Source organism: Tasmannia lanceolata, unplaced genomic scaffold (genome assembly GCF_043159265.1).
Source record: "Tasmannia lanceolata isolate RefF3 unplaced genomic scaffold, GAP_Taslan_0.1 ptg000013l, whole genome shotgun sequence".
NCBI classification, from domain to species: Eukaryota; Viridiplantae; Streptophyta; class Magnoliopsida; order Canellales; family Winteraceae; genus Tasmannia; species Tasmannia lanceolata.
This window is the reverse complement of record NW_027518690.1, coordinates 13,678,224-13,693,673: the sequence shown is the minus strand read 5'-3', so window position 1 is coordinate 13,693,673 and position 15,450 is coordinate 13,678,224. Positions and strand designations below refer to the sequence as shown.

Sequence of the window (15,450 nt, the reverse complement as noted above, 5' to 3'; positions counted from 1 at the left end):
ATTTCCTCATAATCATATCATCTGTGCCAAAGTGTTTTGATAAACATGCGCTGTCTGCGTAGTATTTAAAGAGCTTTAAGAGCTTTTTGAGAACGTAATATCCCATGACATCTCTTTAAATACCACACGACAGAGGAGCACATGTTTATCAAAGAAAAAAGTACGGAATAAGGGCTAATGTTTCGTGAAAATACGGATTGCGGGCACCTTTTAAAACAAGAACAAAAAATGGGCTAATCTTTAAAATCGGGTTGGAAAAAGACCCTAATACCCTTCTGACATCAACAGAAACGTCATTCAGCCTCCTTTTTCATTATTGGCGTGTTTCATGAGGTTCTTTTGGTTTGTTTGGTATTTGAACCGACAGAAGTCACAAAACCTTGGGTTCGTTTCTATCTTAGCCATCGGAAATACCTAGAGATGGATGGATGCCTGACACGTGTTAAAAAACTTTTTGGAATGCTAGCGGCTCTATACATAGTTGGTTTGGCTTGGATTGAAATCTTTATGTGAACCCAGAGTCCTTGGGTTCCTTTAAATCATGGTCGTCACCAATATGAATAGACGGTCGGATCCACGACACGTGGACATCAATATGAAACGGTGGCGTCTTCTAATAATACCCCTAGCCATAACCATTATTCCCTTCTCTGTAACCATTATTTCCATCGGCGTACCCTATTTCCTCCGGCGTACCCATTATTCCTATTCCCTTCTCTGTAACCATTATTTTCATCTGCGTACCCATTATTTCTGCCGGGGCGTACCCATTATTTTCCGCTAGCGGGCACCCACTATTCCCCTCTGTAATCATTATTTTCGCCGGCGTACCCATTATTTCCGCCGGTGTACCCATTATTGTCCTCCCTGTAACCATTATTTCCATCGGCGTACACATTATTTCCGCCGGCGTACCTATTATTTTCCTTTTTGTAACCATTATTTCCATCGGCATACCCATTATTTTCTGCCGGCGTACCCATTATTTCTATCTTGGCCGTCGGAAATACCTAGAGACGGATGGATGCTTGACACGTGTTGAAAAGATAAGTGAGAAAAGATAACCTCTACCGTTTTAAGCCAAATGATAAGTGAGAAAAGATAATGTCAGTGTTCCAAAAAAGTAAAATAACGTCGGAGTTTCAAAAGGTTTTTCAACACGTGTCAAGATCCATCCGTCTCTAGTTATTTCCGACGGCCAAGATAGAAACGAACCCATGGTTGTCTCGGTTCAAATACACATTTAAATGAACCAAAAGAAGCCTCGTGAATCGGGCCAATTTAAGAGGCAGTAATGAAAGAGGACTCTGTTAATGTCAAAAGAGTATCAGGGTCTTTTGGCCATCCGATTTTGAAATTTAGCCCTTTTTTGTTCTTGTTTTAAAAAGGGCCCGCAATCCCGCAATCCGTATTTTCACTAAACATCGCCCGCATTAAGTTTTGTTGATATCATTTCCCATCATTTATTGTCAGAAACCAATTAAGATTTGACTTTTTGCTTTCACACTATTGTGGACTCGCACTAGATATTTCCTCACCGAAACCAAAATTCAGCCAATTTCATTCGGAATCTAACCAAATCAATTTACCTAATATTTTATCCAGTAGAAAATTTCGTCCAAATTACTGAAATTAAATTTCGGTAATTTCGGCTGAAATTTTGGGATAATATTAAATAATAAATGAAAAGCAATTTTTTTGGAGATATTCCTTAAATTTCGGCTTGGGGAAAACGAAATTTGAAATTTTTTTGTAACGTTTCGATTTAACCCAATTTCGATTTCGGTCTCGACCGAAACCCGAATTGGGTCCAAATTTAAAACCTTGATTAAGAGAACTGTTTTTGAAGTAATATATATTGCTCGAAAATGCTGGTTAGGGGATTTTATGGTAATTTTGACCAAGCGAAGTATATAATTAAACAGCAACTGATAAGTCCGGAACATTTGGTTTTAGAGTTTTTCACCTTTATTTATATGTTAACTTGGCTGTTTAAAAGCCATGGAAAGCCCTGGAAGTAATTGCATAATATTTACACCAAATAACTGAGTTCTGATATTACGCAATCTCTATATACAATTCTACCCCAACTATAAATACCCTTTTTGATACCCCTTCTGTGCTTTCTTATTTTGTTACTGCCAGGGAGAAATAATATTGCACCTCAGGTTGCAGCATGGAAATGCTTAGCAGGAGCAAGAAGCATAGACAAGTCTGCAGCATCTTTCTTGTCAATGCCATCAAAAAGATAACTAAAAGGCGCCATTTTTATGTACCTTCCAGTACTAGGCTCAACCTTGAGTTCACCGTATTCCCATACAACTTTTCCTTGTGAAATCGTCACTTCAACTTGTCCCTGCACCAGAAAAAAATGTTCAGAGTCCAACCTTTTCAAAAGGACTCCAGATGTGACAGAGGAGATGCCCACTTTAGCATAGTCCAAAATTTCAGTACAACTCGACATGTTTACAAGGAAATAGAACTTTATAATTTTTCTTGGTTCTAAGTGTAAAATAAATACTACTTAAAGGGTTTGAGTCCTCATGCGACCTTTCGTGAATTAGATTGAATCACGCGTTAGTCGCGCATGCATCTTTGGAAGAACTCTAAAAGCACGCATTAGTCATGAGTTCCCGAAATGTTCGGACTCTAGCCCAGACTCAACCTTCAAGTTCCCGAAATAACGAATTAGACGCAATAAATTGTCGTGCTTAACCAGGTGGTATGCAATAAATTGTCGTGCTTAACAAGGTGGTCTCTCTCTCTCTCTCTCTCTCAACGTCCCCTTTCCAGACCATTCACAACAAAATCTCTCTCAAAGAAAGTTTCAGAGGCGATGCTTTTCATCCCCTCTCCATTCTCGGGTTCCGTCGATTGAAAGGTGCCTCTCTCTTTATCTCCATGCCTGATCGACTGCAAGGGCATTTTTTCTGCTTGGTCTGCGGCAAGTTTAGGGTTTGAAAAACCACAAACTGCACGGGAGTTTTTTAAGAGAGGACTGAGTTTAGGGCATGTTTTCTGCTTCATTTAGAGTTTAGGGCATTTGAGTTTTCTAGTTGTGAAACTCTGGATTGAGTTTATGTGGTTTTTCTGTTTGGTTTTGTTAAGATGTGTATGTGTGTATGTTGTGTACATGCCTAAGGGCATAGTGGTCTTTTGTATATTCTCTACTTTATATAAATACATAAGTGAGGGGGAGCGTGGAGCACTCTCCAACTCACTCTTCTTCTTCATTCTCTTCTCCTCGTCTCTCAACATGGTATCAGAGCCCTAGGGCTTTGATCCTTTACGGAGACCCCATTGCTTCACCTCCTTTTCCTTCTTTCGTTTCCTCCACCCAACCCCAACACTAACCCTAGCCGGAGACGCCCCCCACCCCCCGCTACACCCGTCTCTCTCCTCGCTGACCTATCCCCTTCCCCACCACCACCCGCCACACCCTCCTCGCCATCTCCTCCACCACCATTGACCACCCCACGACCCCTTTTTCCCCCGCCGTAACCCTCTGACCTCCCCACCTCTCCAAACCAAACCCGCGACCCTCTTTTACCCTCGCTCCATGTCTCGTACAGCCCCAAGCTCCGCCTCCCTCCTCCTACACCAAAACCCGCGACCCTCCCTGGTCCCGTAGCAACCCCCACCTTCGCCTCCCTTTTCCTCCCATTTCCACCAGCAACCCCACATCTGTCCCCATCCTTTTACATCACCTAGTCCTTTTGTAAACCTCCTCCTTGGCCTAAACTTCTTCTCCCCAATCAACCTTTCCACGGCTCCGAATTCTGTCTATTTATATCTTTATTTCGTAGAGGCCTTCACATGCCTCCTCACTATCTCGATTTCCTTCGGAGCCGTGGTCTCCTATATCGACCCATCTAGGAGCCCTCCCTTCTCTTGTCCATGTCGTTGTAGTGGTTGAGCTTATTCTTTCCTCTTCTTTTTTTTTTGAAAATTGACAAATATATGCATACTAGGAAAATTACAATGGGGACCGGTAGTCCCACAAAATTTACATAGTATGAATTGCCCAAGAGCATTCTCCTTGACGCAAAAGAAAAACCCATTACCCAATAGCCTCAATTAAATCGAAAAAGTGCCATTTTTGTGGGACCCCCAAGTCAAGATCGTGACCTGCCACGACACACCGATTTCTCCACTACAATCCGCCGGCAAATTCGATTTTCAAAAATTCCGCTCGAAGGCCTAGAGCTATTGTGCGCCCCTAACGTGCACAATAACCAACCACCCAACATCATCATCCGATCTCCGGCGGCCTTCACCTCGAACCACCACGAAACCCCGACGGCTCCCCATTAAAAATATATCAAATCATTCCACCATCTTCTCCAAAACCTACTTCCACTAACCCAAAAATCATCCCATCCAAAAGTATACTCCTAGCCCTAACCCTAAACCATAACCCTAAAGACTATACTACTCCCCCACCTCTTTCCCCAATCAACCCTAAAATTCTCCTCCTCGTCCTCCTCCTTCAAACCTTAACCCTATAAGGTTCATTGCTGCTATCCACAACCTTCCTCACCTCCATATCCAACTACCTTCTTTTCCCCTGAAATCGAACACCAATTTTCTTACATCGGCCCTTCCACAACCTCCAACAACTCCCCCATCCAATTTCTCCATCAACCCTAAATAGATCCGGCCCTTTCACCATTAAATCTGGCCTTCTCGAGCCCAACTCCAGTCATTCCGCTCTATAAATAGCCCCCGGCTTTCCATGATCCCCGGATCCAATAATCCACAACCTCTATGGCCTCGCACCGCCTATAACTGGCCTTCCACGGCTCCAGGTCTAGCACCCCACGGCCTTTCACGACCACCGAAAACATTCACGATTTTCCCCGGCTCCAGATCCAGCTTCACGGCCTCCATGGCTTCAGATCCGGCCTCCACGGCTCCCAATCCAGCCTCCACGGCCCCAGATCCTGCCTCCACAGCCCTAGATCTAGCCACCACAGAAAAGCCATGTTCCAGATCTGGCCTCCACGGTTCCCGATTCGGCCTCCGCAGCTCATCTTTTGTCAACCATGGGAAAGACGGTAAAAAGAGGGTTAGTAATGGGAAGAGGGAAACAGGAAACGAGCGAGAGAGAAAGGGAGACGAGAGAGGAGCTTTTTTAGTCGCCTGTTTTTTCGCCCCCCTTATTCTTTTCTCTTTCTCTCCATGGATTCTCCCATCATTGAGGATACCTCTCTTGGCCCACCCTTTGAGGTTCGTGCCTCTCTATCTCCTCCGGCTTCCTCTTTATCTAGCCATTCTTCATCCGTGGATGGTTCATTCCCACCTCATTATATGCCCTCTCTCATGAAGGCGTATTCAACAGTTGAGCGATACCTCATCAGTGACTCTACTCACGCTGTTCTTATTGATGGCTTTGCTATTGCTGCCTATGGGATTAGTGATCGTGCTATCCGTGATGGTGATACCTTTGGCCGTGGTCATCACCGTAGTGTTCGTATTGGTGGCCAGGATTTTTGCTGGAGGCCGTGGTACCGATGGCCGTTCCCGTCCATGTTGTTCTCATTGTCGGCAGGAGGGACATTATCTTGACACTTGCTATGATCTTCATCTCGAGCTCTATTCACCTCCCGAGCCTTGCACTGGACGCTCCACACACCTTTCAACTTTTGCTACATCAGCAGCATCAGCTCCCTCTTCTCCGCACAGCCCAGCCATCGCTTCTGAGGTCTTCATTGACTCTCGTGCTGACTATGATGATTTCCAGCGACTTCGATTGTCCAGTCGCCATCAGAGTGTTGTTTTTGCTCAGCTAGGTAGCTTCCCTGCCTCTCCTCTTACTAGCTCCAGCTCCTGGATCATTGATTCTGGGGCGTCGAATCATATGGCATGTACTTCTTCATCTCTTAATTCCTTTCAGCCCCTATCCTCTCAGTCTATTACTCTTGTTGATGGCAGTACTACTCCCATTTCTGGTATTGGGAATATCACTCCTCGCCCTGGCCTTACCTTACCTTATCCTATGTGCTTTGTGTTCCCATGTCCCCTTTTAGCTTACCTTCACTTAGTCAGATTACCAAATATCTTCATTGCTCTGTCTCATTTTATCCATGTTATTGTTTGTTTCAGAATATTTCGACTGGGAGAACGATGGGTTTGGACCGTGAGGTGGATGGGCTTTATCGTCTGGATTGTGGCCCTTCCACTGTCGTTTTGCACAGCTCCATCGATGCCTATCAGTGGCACTGTCGACTAGGACATCCTTGCCTAGGGCGTCTACAGTGGACAACCATTGTCTCTACCCCCCCCCCCCCCCGCCCCCTCTTCAGTCGTTTTGGTGCGAGGCCTGTGAACTTGGAAAACACCATTGTGTGTTGTTTCCTCGTAGACTTGCTAGTCGAGTCTTGCATCCTTTCAAGTTACTCCACTCTGATGTATGGAGTCCTGCACGGACTACCTCTCTTTTTGGATATCGGTATTTCATTGTCTTCATTGATGACTTTTCTCGCATGACTTGGCTTTATTTGCTTAAAGACCGCTCGGAGGTTTTCTCTACCTTTCACATCTTTCACGCCGAAGTTACAAATCAATTTGATTGCTCAATCAAATATTTGCGCACTGATAACGCTCGAGTACTTTTCCAAATCTAATGGGTTTCATGATTTTCTCTCTACTCATGGAATCCTCCACCAATCTTCTTGCGCTCACACCTCCCAACAAAATGGTGTCGCTGAGCGGAAGTTGAGATCTTTACTGGATGGGGCCCACACTCTTCTCATTCACATGCGGGTCCCTAAGACCTATTGGGGTGATGTCATCCTCACTGTATGCTTCCTTTCCAATAGGCTCCCTTCCTTTGTCCTTGGTGCATCCCCATTCGCCTTGTTACATCCTCAGCAGGACCCTTTTCCTCTCACTCCTCAGGTCTTTGGTTGTGTGTACTTTGTCCACAACTTCGGTCCTGGTTAGATAAGTTAGACCCTTGAAAGGTTATTCTCGAACCCAGAAAGGTTATAGGTGTTACAACCCTCGCCTATGCCGGTCCTTTGTTTCTACTGATGTTACCTTTTCTTGAGTCCGACTCTTATTTCATGACACCTCGGGAGGATCCTCCCATCAGTCTTAACCCGGCCATTCCTCTCCCTGTCCTTCCAAATTCTCAGTCTCCTTATCTGTTACAGGTTCCTGAAATTGTTCCTATCCGTGAGCCCTCTTCTTCAGTACAGGTACATGAGGCTCTTCCTCCTGCCAGAAGACATATCAGCACCGGCCCAAATCGGCCGCCCCTCACTCTACGCCTGCACCATTGTCCTCTCAACCGGAGGTCACGACGACCACCTCTCAGGTACCTATCATTCCTTCCCCTATCATTGCTCCAAATTCTCCATTTGCTTCTCACACTCACTCTCATAGTACTACTCATCCTATTTCATCTGTACTTTCACATGACTTTCTCACTCCTATGTTTCGGAGTTTTGTGTCTTCCTTGTCTTCAGTTTCTTTGCCGCAATCACTATCCGAGGCTCTAGACAATCCTAGTTGGCGTACCTAACAGGACTATTAAGCGCCATAAGGCGTGCCTTGTTGCTAAAGGTTATACTCAAACCTTTGGCGTTGATTATACCGAAACATTTTCTCCTGTCGCCAAGATTCCCTCTATTCGAGTTCTCATCTCTCTTGCCGTCAACCATAGGTGGCAACTGCACCAGCTCGATGTCAATAATGCATTTCTTCATGGTGAGCTTACTGAGGAGGTTTATAAGGAGCAACCTCCTGGTTATGTTTCTCAGGGGGAGATGTCCTCCATAGTATGCCGGCTGAGGCAATCCATATATGGTCTGAAGCAGTCCCCTAGAGCCTGGTTTGAAAGATTTAGTGATGCTGTCATGCGCTTTAGCATGAAGCAATGTGCAGTTGACCACTCTGTCTTCAGTCATCAGTCTACTGCTGGTTGTGTTCTATTAATAGTGTATGTTGACGGCATTATCATTACTGGTAGTGATTCAGTGGGGATACAGAAATTGAAGACCTTGCAGAAAGAGTTTTCCACCAAAGATCTGGGCTGTCTTAGGTACTTTCTTGGCATCGGGGTTGCCTATTCCACTAGAGGCATCTCCCTCTCACAGAGGAAATATGTGTTGGATCTTCTTGAGGAGATTGGTTGTCTTGGGATGAAACCTGCTTCTGTTCCCATGGACTCAAATGTGAAGCTGCTTCCAGAAGGAGATTTATTAGATGACCCTGGCAAATACGGGCAGCTGGTTGGTAAACTCATATATATCTTACAGTCACTCGCCCCGACATATCATTTGTTATTGGCGTCGTCAGCCAACATATGAGCTCACCACGTACTTCACACTGGGCAGTCGTGGTTCAGATTCTTCGCTACTTGAAAGGAGTGCCAGGAAAAGGCCTCCTATTCAAGAAGTATGGGCATACCAAGTTGGAAGGATTTTGTGATGCCGATTGGGCAGGATCTCCGGCAGATCGGAGATCTACCACTGGATATTGTACCTTTATTGGTGGGAATTTAGTGTCATGGAGAAGTAAGAAACATGACATCGTTTCCAAGTCCAGTGCCGAAGCAGAATATAGAGCCATGTCTCATACGAGTGGAGAGCTTACTTGGTTACGGTCTCTCATATCAGAGATTGGTTTCCCTTCATCTTCTCCAGCTCAGCTTTATTGCGACAATAAGGCTGCGATTCATATAACTACCAATCCTGTATTTCATGATAGAACCAAGCACATAGAGGCTGATTGTCATTTCATTCGCCAGAGAGTACAGAGAGGCGAGATTCATATTTCCTTCACTCTATCCGTAGACCAACTAGCTAATATCCTCACTAAGCCCTTGAGCAAAGCAAGACTAAATGATATTTGTAACAAGCTTGGAATGTATAATATCTACATTCCAACTTGAGGGGGAGTGTTAGATGTATGTGTGTATGTTATGTACATGCCTAAGGGCATAGTGGTCTTTTGTATGTTCTCTCCTTCATATAAATACATAAGTGAGGGGGAGCACTCTCCAACTCACACTTCTTCATTCTCTTCTCCTCTTGTCTCTCAACAGGTTTGAGTTTTTGTGGTTTTCTATTTGGTTTGAAAGTGCATAAATGTGCACTTTCATCCTTGCTACTAATCCATCAAACATCCTTCTTTCTCCTTTTGGAGTATGCAGGCAATGAAAATTGCCAGCATTCGCCAAGGTACCAAATGCCCATGGAAAAGAGGATTTTGGTTTCTGGTTTTGTTCTGCCCATGATATCCAGAGTCCCTTATTTGATAATGGCACTCCACCCCTTCCCTTCTTCCCTTCCAAATATAGTCAGTCAGGGCCACCAAGTATCCAAATCCGTTATTATTTCTTCCGAAAAGAAAACACTCAATGACCTCCTGATTCTGTCTGGCATCGGATCTCAACGTTAACAATATATATATATATATATATATATATATAGAGAGAGAGAGAGAGAGAGGAAACTGTTGGTGAGCTTAAGCTCACCAAACTTATGGTGAGCTAGCTTGCCCAATCACATGGGGGCCCACTTTGTTAGGATGATCCAAACCATTCATTTGAAAGTCCCTTACATAGATGGGGGGTGTACCAAAAATCAGCTCCATAGGATCATCCTAACCCCTCCATTTGTGGAGGACAAAAATGGGGCAGATTTGTGTCTGTCCATTTTTGTCCTCCACAAATGGAGGGGTTAGGATGATCCTATGGAGCTGATTTTTGGTACACCCCCTATCTATGATAAGGCCTTGTAAATGAATGGTTTGGATCACTCCCCAAAATGTGGGACCCATGGGATTGGGCAAGCTAGCTCACCATAAGTTTGGTGAGCTTAAGCTCATCAAACTTATGGTGAGCTAGCTTGCCCAATCACATGGGGGCCCACTTTGTTAGGATGATCCAAACCATTCATTTGAAAGTCCCTTCATAGATGGGAGGTGTACCAAAAATCAGCTCCATAGGATCATCCTAACCCCTCCATTTGTGGAGGACAAAAATGGGACAGATTTGTGTCTGTCCATTTTTGTCCTCCACAAATGGGACCCATGGGATTGGGCAAGCTAGCTCACCATAAGTTTGGTGAGCTTAAGCTCACCAACAGTTTCCTCATATATATATATATATATATATATATATATATATATATATATATATATATATATATATATATATATATAGAGAGAGAGAGAGAGAGAGAGAGATGTCCCTTTCTCTCCTTTGCCATCGCCATCTCTTTACCTCTCGCTCTTCGTCCTTCTGGATTCAACCTTTGAGCAATGTGATCTCTAGCTCAGTATGCTTCTCACCCCTTCTTTCTTTCATTTCTATCATTTGTAACTTTTACTTCCATGTAGCCACTTAATATTATTGAGATAAAGGGGAATTCCAGTATCAAAATCAATCAATTAGAAGAAAAAATAGAAATGGGCAAGGTCTAATTTGAAGGGATTTTACTGTAATACTAGGCATCAGCTTCCTGCATTTCTTATGGGCTATGGTTTGAATTGTTGTGTTTTATTTATATTTCTTCAATGCCTATCTTATGGCCATCATTGGTTTAAGATGAATTCGATGTGCAACTCTGAATCACGTTGATGCTCTTAATAGTTTCATTTGAGGCAATTTTGTTGAGATTGTTATAGGCATCCGATCTTCCATGAGTGACAAGAAGAGAAGAGAAGAGAATGTGTGGTCAGAGAGAGGAAAAGATATCTCTCTTCTTCCACACACACATGACTTATTACATGAAAGGACTGAAATACCCTCCCACTGATGTGGGTACAATTCGTCTACTCTCAACACTCCCCCTCAAGCTGGAGAGTATATATCATACATCCCCAGCATGTTACATAAATCACTCGGTCTCACTTTATTGAATGGTTTGGTAAACATGCAACCTGGTCATTTGATCTAGTGAATACTGTACAAATCTCTCCCTTTTGAATTCTATAACGAATAAAATGGCAATCCACTTCTATGTGTTTCGTCCCCTCATGGAAGATTGGATTCTGTGCTATGTGAATCACAGACTTGTTGTCATAGTGAAGCGAGGCAGGAGATGAGTAGGTTAGACCAATCTCTGACATAAACGATCTCAACCAGATCAATTCACCCTGTATAGGCCATGACTCTATACTCTGCCTCTGCACTTGATCTAGATACAACATCCTGTTTCTTGCTCTTACATGACACCAAATTTCCCCCATCTATACTCTGCCTCTGCACTTGATCTAGATACAACATCCTGTTTCTTGCTCTTACATGACACCAAATTTCCCCCAACAAAGGTACAGTACAGTAGCCGGTAGTCAATCTCCTATCCGCAGGCGATCCTGCACAATCTGCATCTGAATAACCCTCGATCCTCATGTGCCAATGCTTCCAGAAGATCAATGCTTTACCAGGAGCTTTCTTCAGGTATGTCACGATCTGAGTAACCGCTAATAAGTGTGATGTCCGTGGACTACTCATAAACTAACTGGCTACACCAACAACATACGATATATCTGGGCATGTGACAGTGAGATAAATCAACTTCCCAACTAAACATTTTTTTTTTGAAAATTGACAATTTTATTGATACTATGGGAGTTACATTGGGGACCAGAGGTCCCAACTAGCAATACATAGAATCAATTAAGGCTGGCCAAGACCAAACTCCTAGACCAGTTGAAACGAAAGAAGAAAATCTACTAATTCATCCGCTACAGTCAGGACCACCCATCCCTGTATTGCCATCCTGCCGAGTAACTAATTTACCTCCCCCGCTATCTAGAATCACAGCCTAGAGAGTCTTCTCCACTCTCCCAAAACTCCATATCACTACCCCAAGGTCTTCAACAGATCGAAACCAACGAAAAGTGCCATATTTGGGGGCCTCTAATGCAAGGTTTTCCTCAAAACAGACTTGTCATCACCATTTAGATAGTCATTTAGTTTGGTGATCTAGGCAAGCCATCAAAGCCGAGAGAGATTCTACCATGCTATGCTGAGACAGGGATTCTAGCAGATATACAACCCCAGAACACGGGATCAAGACTTCCAGATGGTCGCTGATCGTCGAACCTTTCTCCACCATATGGCAACTCGCCTTAATGTGGAATCGTTTATGTCTCCATTCAGAGTAAAACTCGATCCCCCAAATCCTGGTGAAGTCCCAGAGCAAAATAGAAAGCGAAAGCTAGCTACGTAAGGAATCTGGTCTTCCCGGTTTCTCAAGGGAGGCCATTCTTTCTTTGCTAAGGATCCTGTGTTCACAACAGAGGGCCTTTTAATGGCTAAAACAAGGAGTATAGAGCCTTGGAACCTCCACTCCTAGGGAGGAGTTATAAGTCTGACAATACGCTTCCCTAGCTACCAATAGATATAAAATTCAAAACATCCAACTACTTTTAATTGTCCTAATCTTTTCCAACCCCGGGAACCCCAGCTATAAATCTAACTATAGAAAGGGCCAAACCTAGGAGGCCTGGAAGAGAACTTTAAGAGTCTAATCAATCTGTTAAGTTTCTTCTTTGCACCCGGTGTGGAACCCAAGATAGTGCTCTATCTTATTCATGATGAAATGATCTTGGGAACTTAAACTCCTGACCGGGAAGGTCGAATCTTTGTAAAAACCGCCAAGGGCGCGACTGACGAAGTTCTTCCTGACATATGGGGTATGCTTCCGTCTGATGTGAGGGGTAGGTTTCTTGGGACTCACCAACGAACCCAAAAATTCTTGATTCCTCTGGTCAGGTCCCATCATGCCTTTTTTCTGAAATAGCTAACGGCTCTGTCTCAGGCCTCTCAGAAAGGAAATTTGAATTTGAAATCCCAACGGGGCCCAACGGTTCACCAGGCAATGGCCTTGAGGTCGCCGGAGACGGATCCGCCACTAAGGAAGAACCGAATTCCTGAACGGCAGATTCAGGGGTTTCCTTCGAGAGCTCAACCCCAACGGGATAAACCTGGTCATAGATTTTGAGCTTTATACCAGAGTTAGGGAAGAGCCATCGAGGGGCTAGGATCTTAGCCGAAACGAAGCTCATACAATTCTGGTGGTTGCCCTCCATTTTGGTTTCTACGACCTTGCCAAAGAGGCCCCCTAAAGCCTCCACCGTAGAAACTGCCCAGGCATGCAAAGGGATGCCATAAAACGAATCCAAAATGCCTCTTCTCCTTGAATAAATTCCTTTTTTCCATGGTGAGAGGGAGAAAAGTTGGTTGTCCAAGGCCACAGATCCCCTAGCAATGATTTGTGACGCCTGCAATTCTGAATCAACATAAAGAGAACTTCATCCTTTGCTAGTAAAGAAGGGGCAAAGTAACGATGGGAGTTCCCAGGACACTTGTGCCCACATCCATAGCTCTTGCAAAGACTCATTATGGTTTTCTTTTTCCCAATCAAACAAGATCTGAGAGAATTTGACCGCACATCTAATTCCTGCCCTGAAATAGATAAAATTGGAATTGCGGAGTTTCTGTTGAGATAAATTTTGCCCGAATCAGGCCACAGGCTATCTTCATCATCCTTAGATTGCGCCCTAGGCCGAGGAATCCATTTTAATGATGATCTGGTCGAATGACACTAGCGACATTCAACCCATCATTTATAGTTTAGGTATTGACAAGGAGAGCAAAACCATGCCCCAAACCCTTGGGCGGGATTTGGTCTCCCTAGAGATACTCCTTCCCCACCCCAAGGAGGAGGAGGGGAGGAGATTAGTCTAGCCTACGGGCATCTTCTACATTTAAACCGCCATCCAAAGTTATGATAGTGACAATCCGGGCATTGCCAATCCTCTTCCCTGGCTTTTTCATCTTTCGTTTCTCCTTTCTCCTCCCCTCTTTCTTTCATTTTCTACAAAATCATAGATTTAACTGGAAGCTTCAATGTAAAGGGAAACCTTTTATGACAAGGTGAAAACTTATTTTTCCAACTAAACATTTGTATCTACCTGGGTCATCTAGAAGCTCCCCATGATCAAGAGAAAGCTTTTCGTTTCGATCCATATGTGTCTCAGCCGACTTTGCACCCAATAGACCCATCTCTTCCAATATATCCAACGTGTATTTCCTTTGTGACAAAGATAACCCTCCACGTGAGTAGGCTACCTCTATCCCTAGAAAGTATCTGAGACGACCACGATCTTCGGTGTTGAGCTCCTTTTGAAGAAAATTCTACAGCCTCTGTATACTTGCACTATCACTCCCAGTAATAATAATGTCATCAACGTAGACAACTAGGAATGTCTGACCATCCTTAGACTGAGAGCTGAATAGGAAATGGTCCGTGCAACATTGAGTCATGCCAAACCTTACAATTGCTTCATTGAATCTCCCAAATCATTCACATGGAGATTGCTTAAGGCCTTACAAAGCCTTGTTCAACTTACAGACTGCATTCTTCATCTCCCCCTGAGCAACATACCCTGGAGGCTATGAACAACGGGTACACTCCGGAGGCCCACGCACCCGTGTCGGGTGCGTATTGGGTGCGGCTGCACCTTGGTAGTCCCTGGGTGCGTACCAGGTACGCACCCAAACGTCATTGGGAGGATGAAGGCGTATCCGGGCGCACCCACACTCTCTGGAGGCCCAATGTACCCGATTTTGGAGTACAGAGGAGGGAAGACGGTTCACCAGAAAACACGATGTCAGAATATCATTAGCCCAGCATATCTTCGAAACATTCATCTGGAATAAGAGTCTGTGCCATATCAACCAGATATCGAAGCTTCCTCTCAGCAACACCATTTTGCTGAGAGGTATGGGCACAGTAAAATCCCATGCATCGAGAGAAACTCCTGAAATTCGTTAGAGACAGAAAAATATTCTTGTGCATTATCTGTGCGCAAGCATTTAATGGAACAAGAGTACTGCGTAAGGATCTCAACAGAAAAGGAATGAAACACATTAAATATTTCTGAACGATCTTTTATTTCATATAACCAAGTCATTCTTGAAAAATCGTCCACAAAGACAATAAAATAATGATGGAGTTCTACAAGGACCACAAATATCTGAATGAACAAGCTCAAACGAAGCAGACACACGACTGACTGACCTAGACGGGAAGGAAACACGCCGGTGTTTTCCATACTGTCAGGACTCACACTTAAATAAACTAAGAGGTCTAGATACGAGGGAAGACTGCTGAAGACGATCCGCTGGGGGATGACCAAGACGACGGTGCCGCATGAAGGAATCACCAGAAGTGTCCAACGCAAAAAAAGAAGCTACATTGTCAATGTAGTAGAAGCCACCCACCTCATGGCCTGAACCAATCCTCCTCCCAGTCGCAAGATCTTGAAAGACAATGCTCAACTCAACTCAACAAAGCCTTTATCCTAAACTAGTTGGGGTCGGCTAAATGAATCCTTTAGAAAAATTTCATGAAGAAAGTGAAAGGAATCTACCCGTCTCTAATCATGGCTCTAGTTGGGTTTGTCTACGTGGATCATTTTCTTCCA

General features: G+C 44.1%; 1 protein-coding gene across 1 annotated transcript in view; it reads right to left on the bottom strand.

Moving 5' to 3' along the window:
- Positions 1-1,934: 1,934 nt before the first annotated feature.
- PYD2 (pyrimidine 2) overlaps positions 1,935-15,450 on the bottom strand; it is a 78,663-nt gene continuing 65,147 nt past the window's right edge. The window contains exon 13 of the mRNA XM_077394221.1: positions 1,935-2,356. Coding sequence (XP_077250336.1) covers positions 2,165-2,356 — 192 coding nt within the window. The 3' untranslated portion in view covers positions 1,935-2,164. The remainder of the gene's footprint in view (positions 2,357-15,450) is intronic.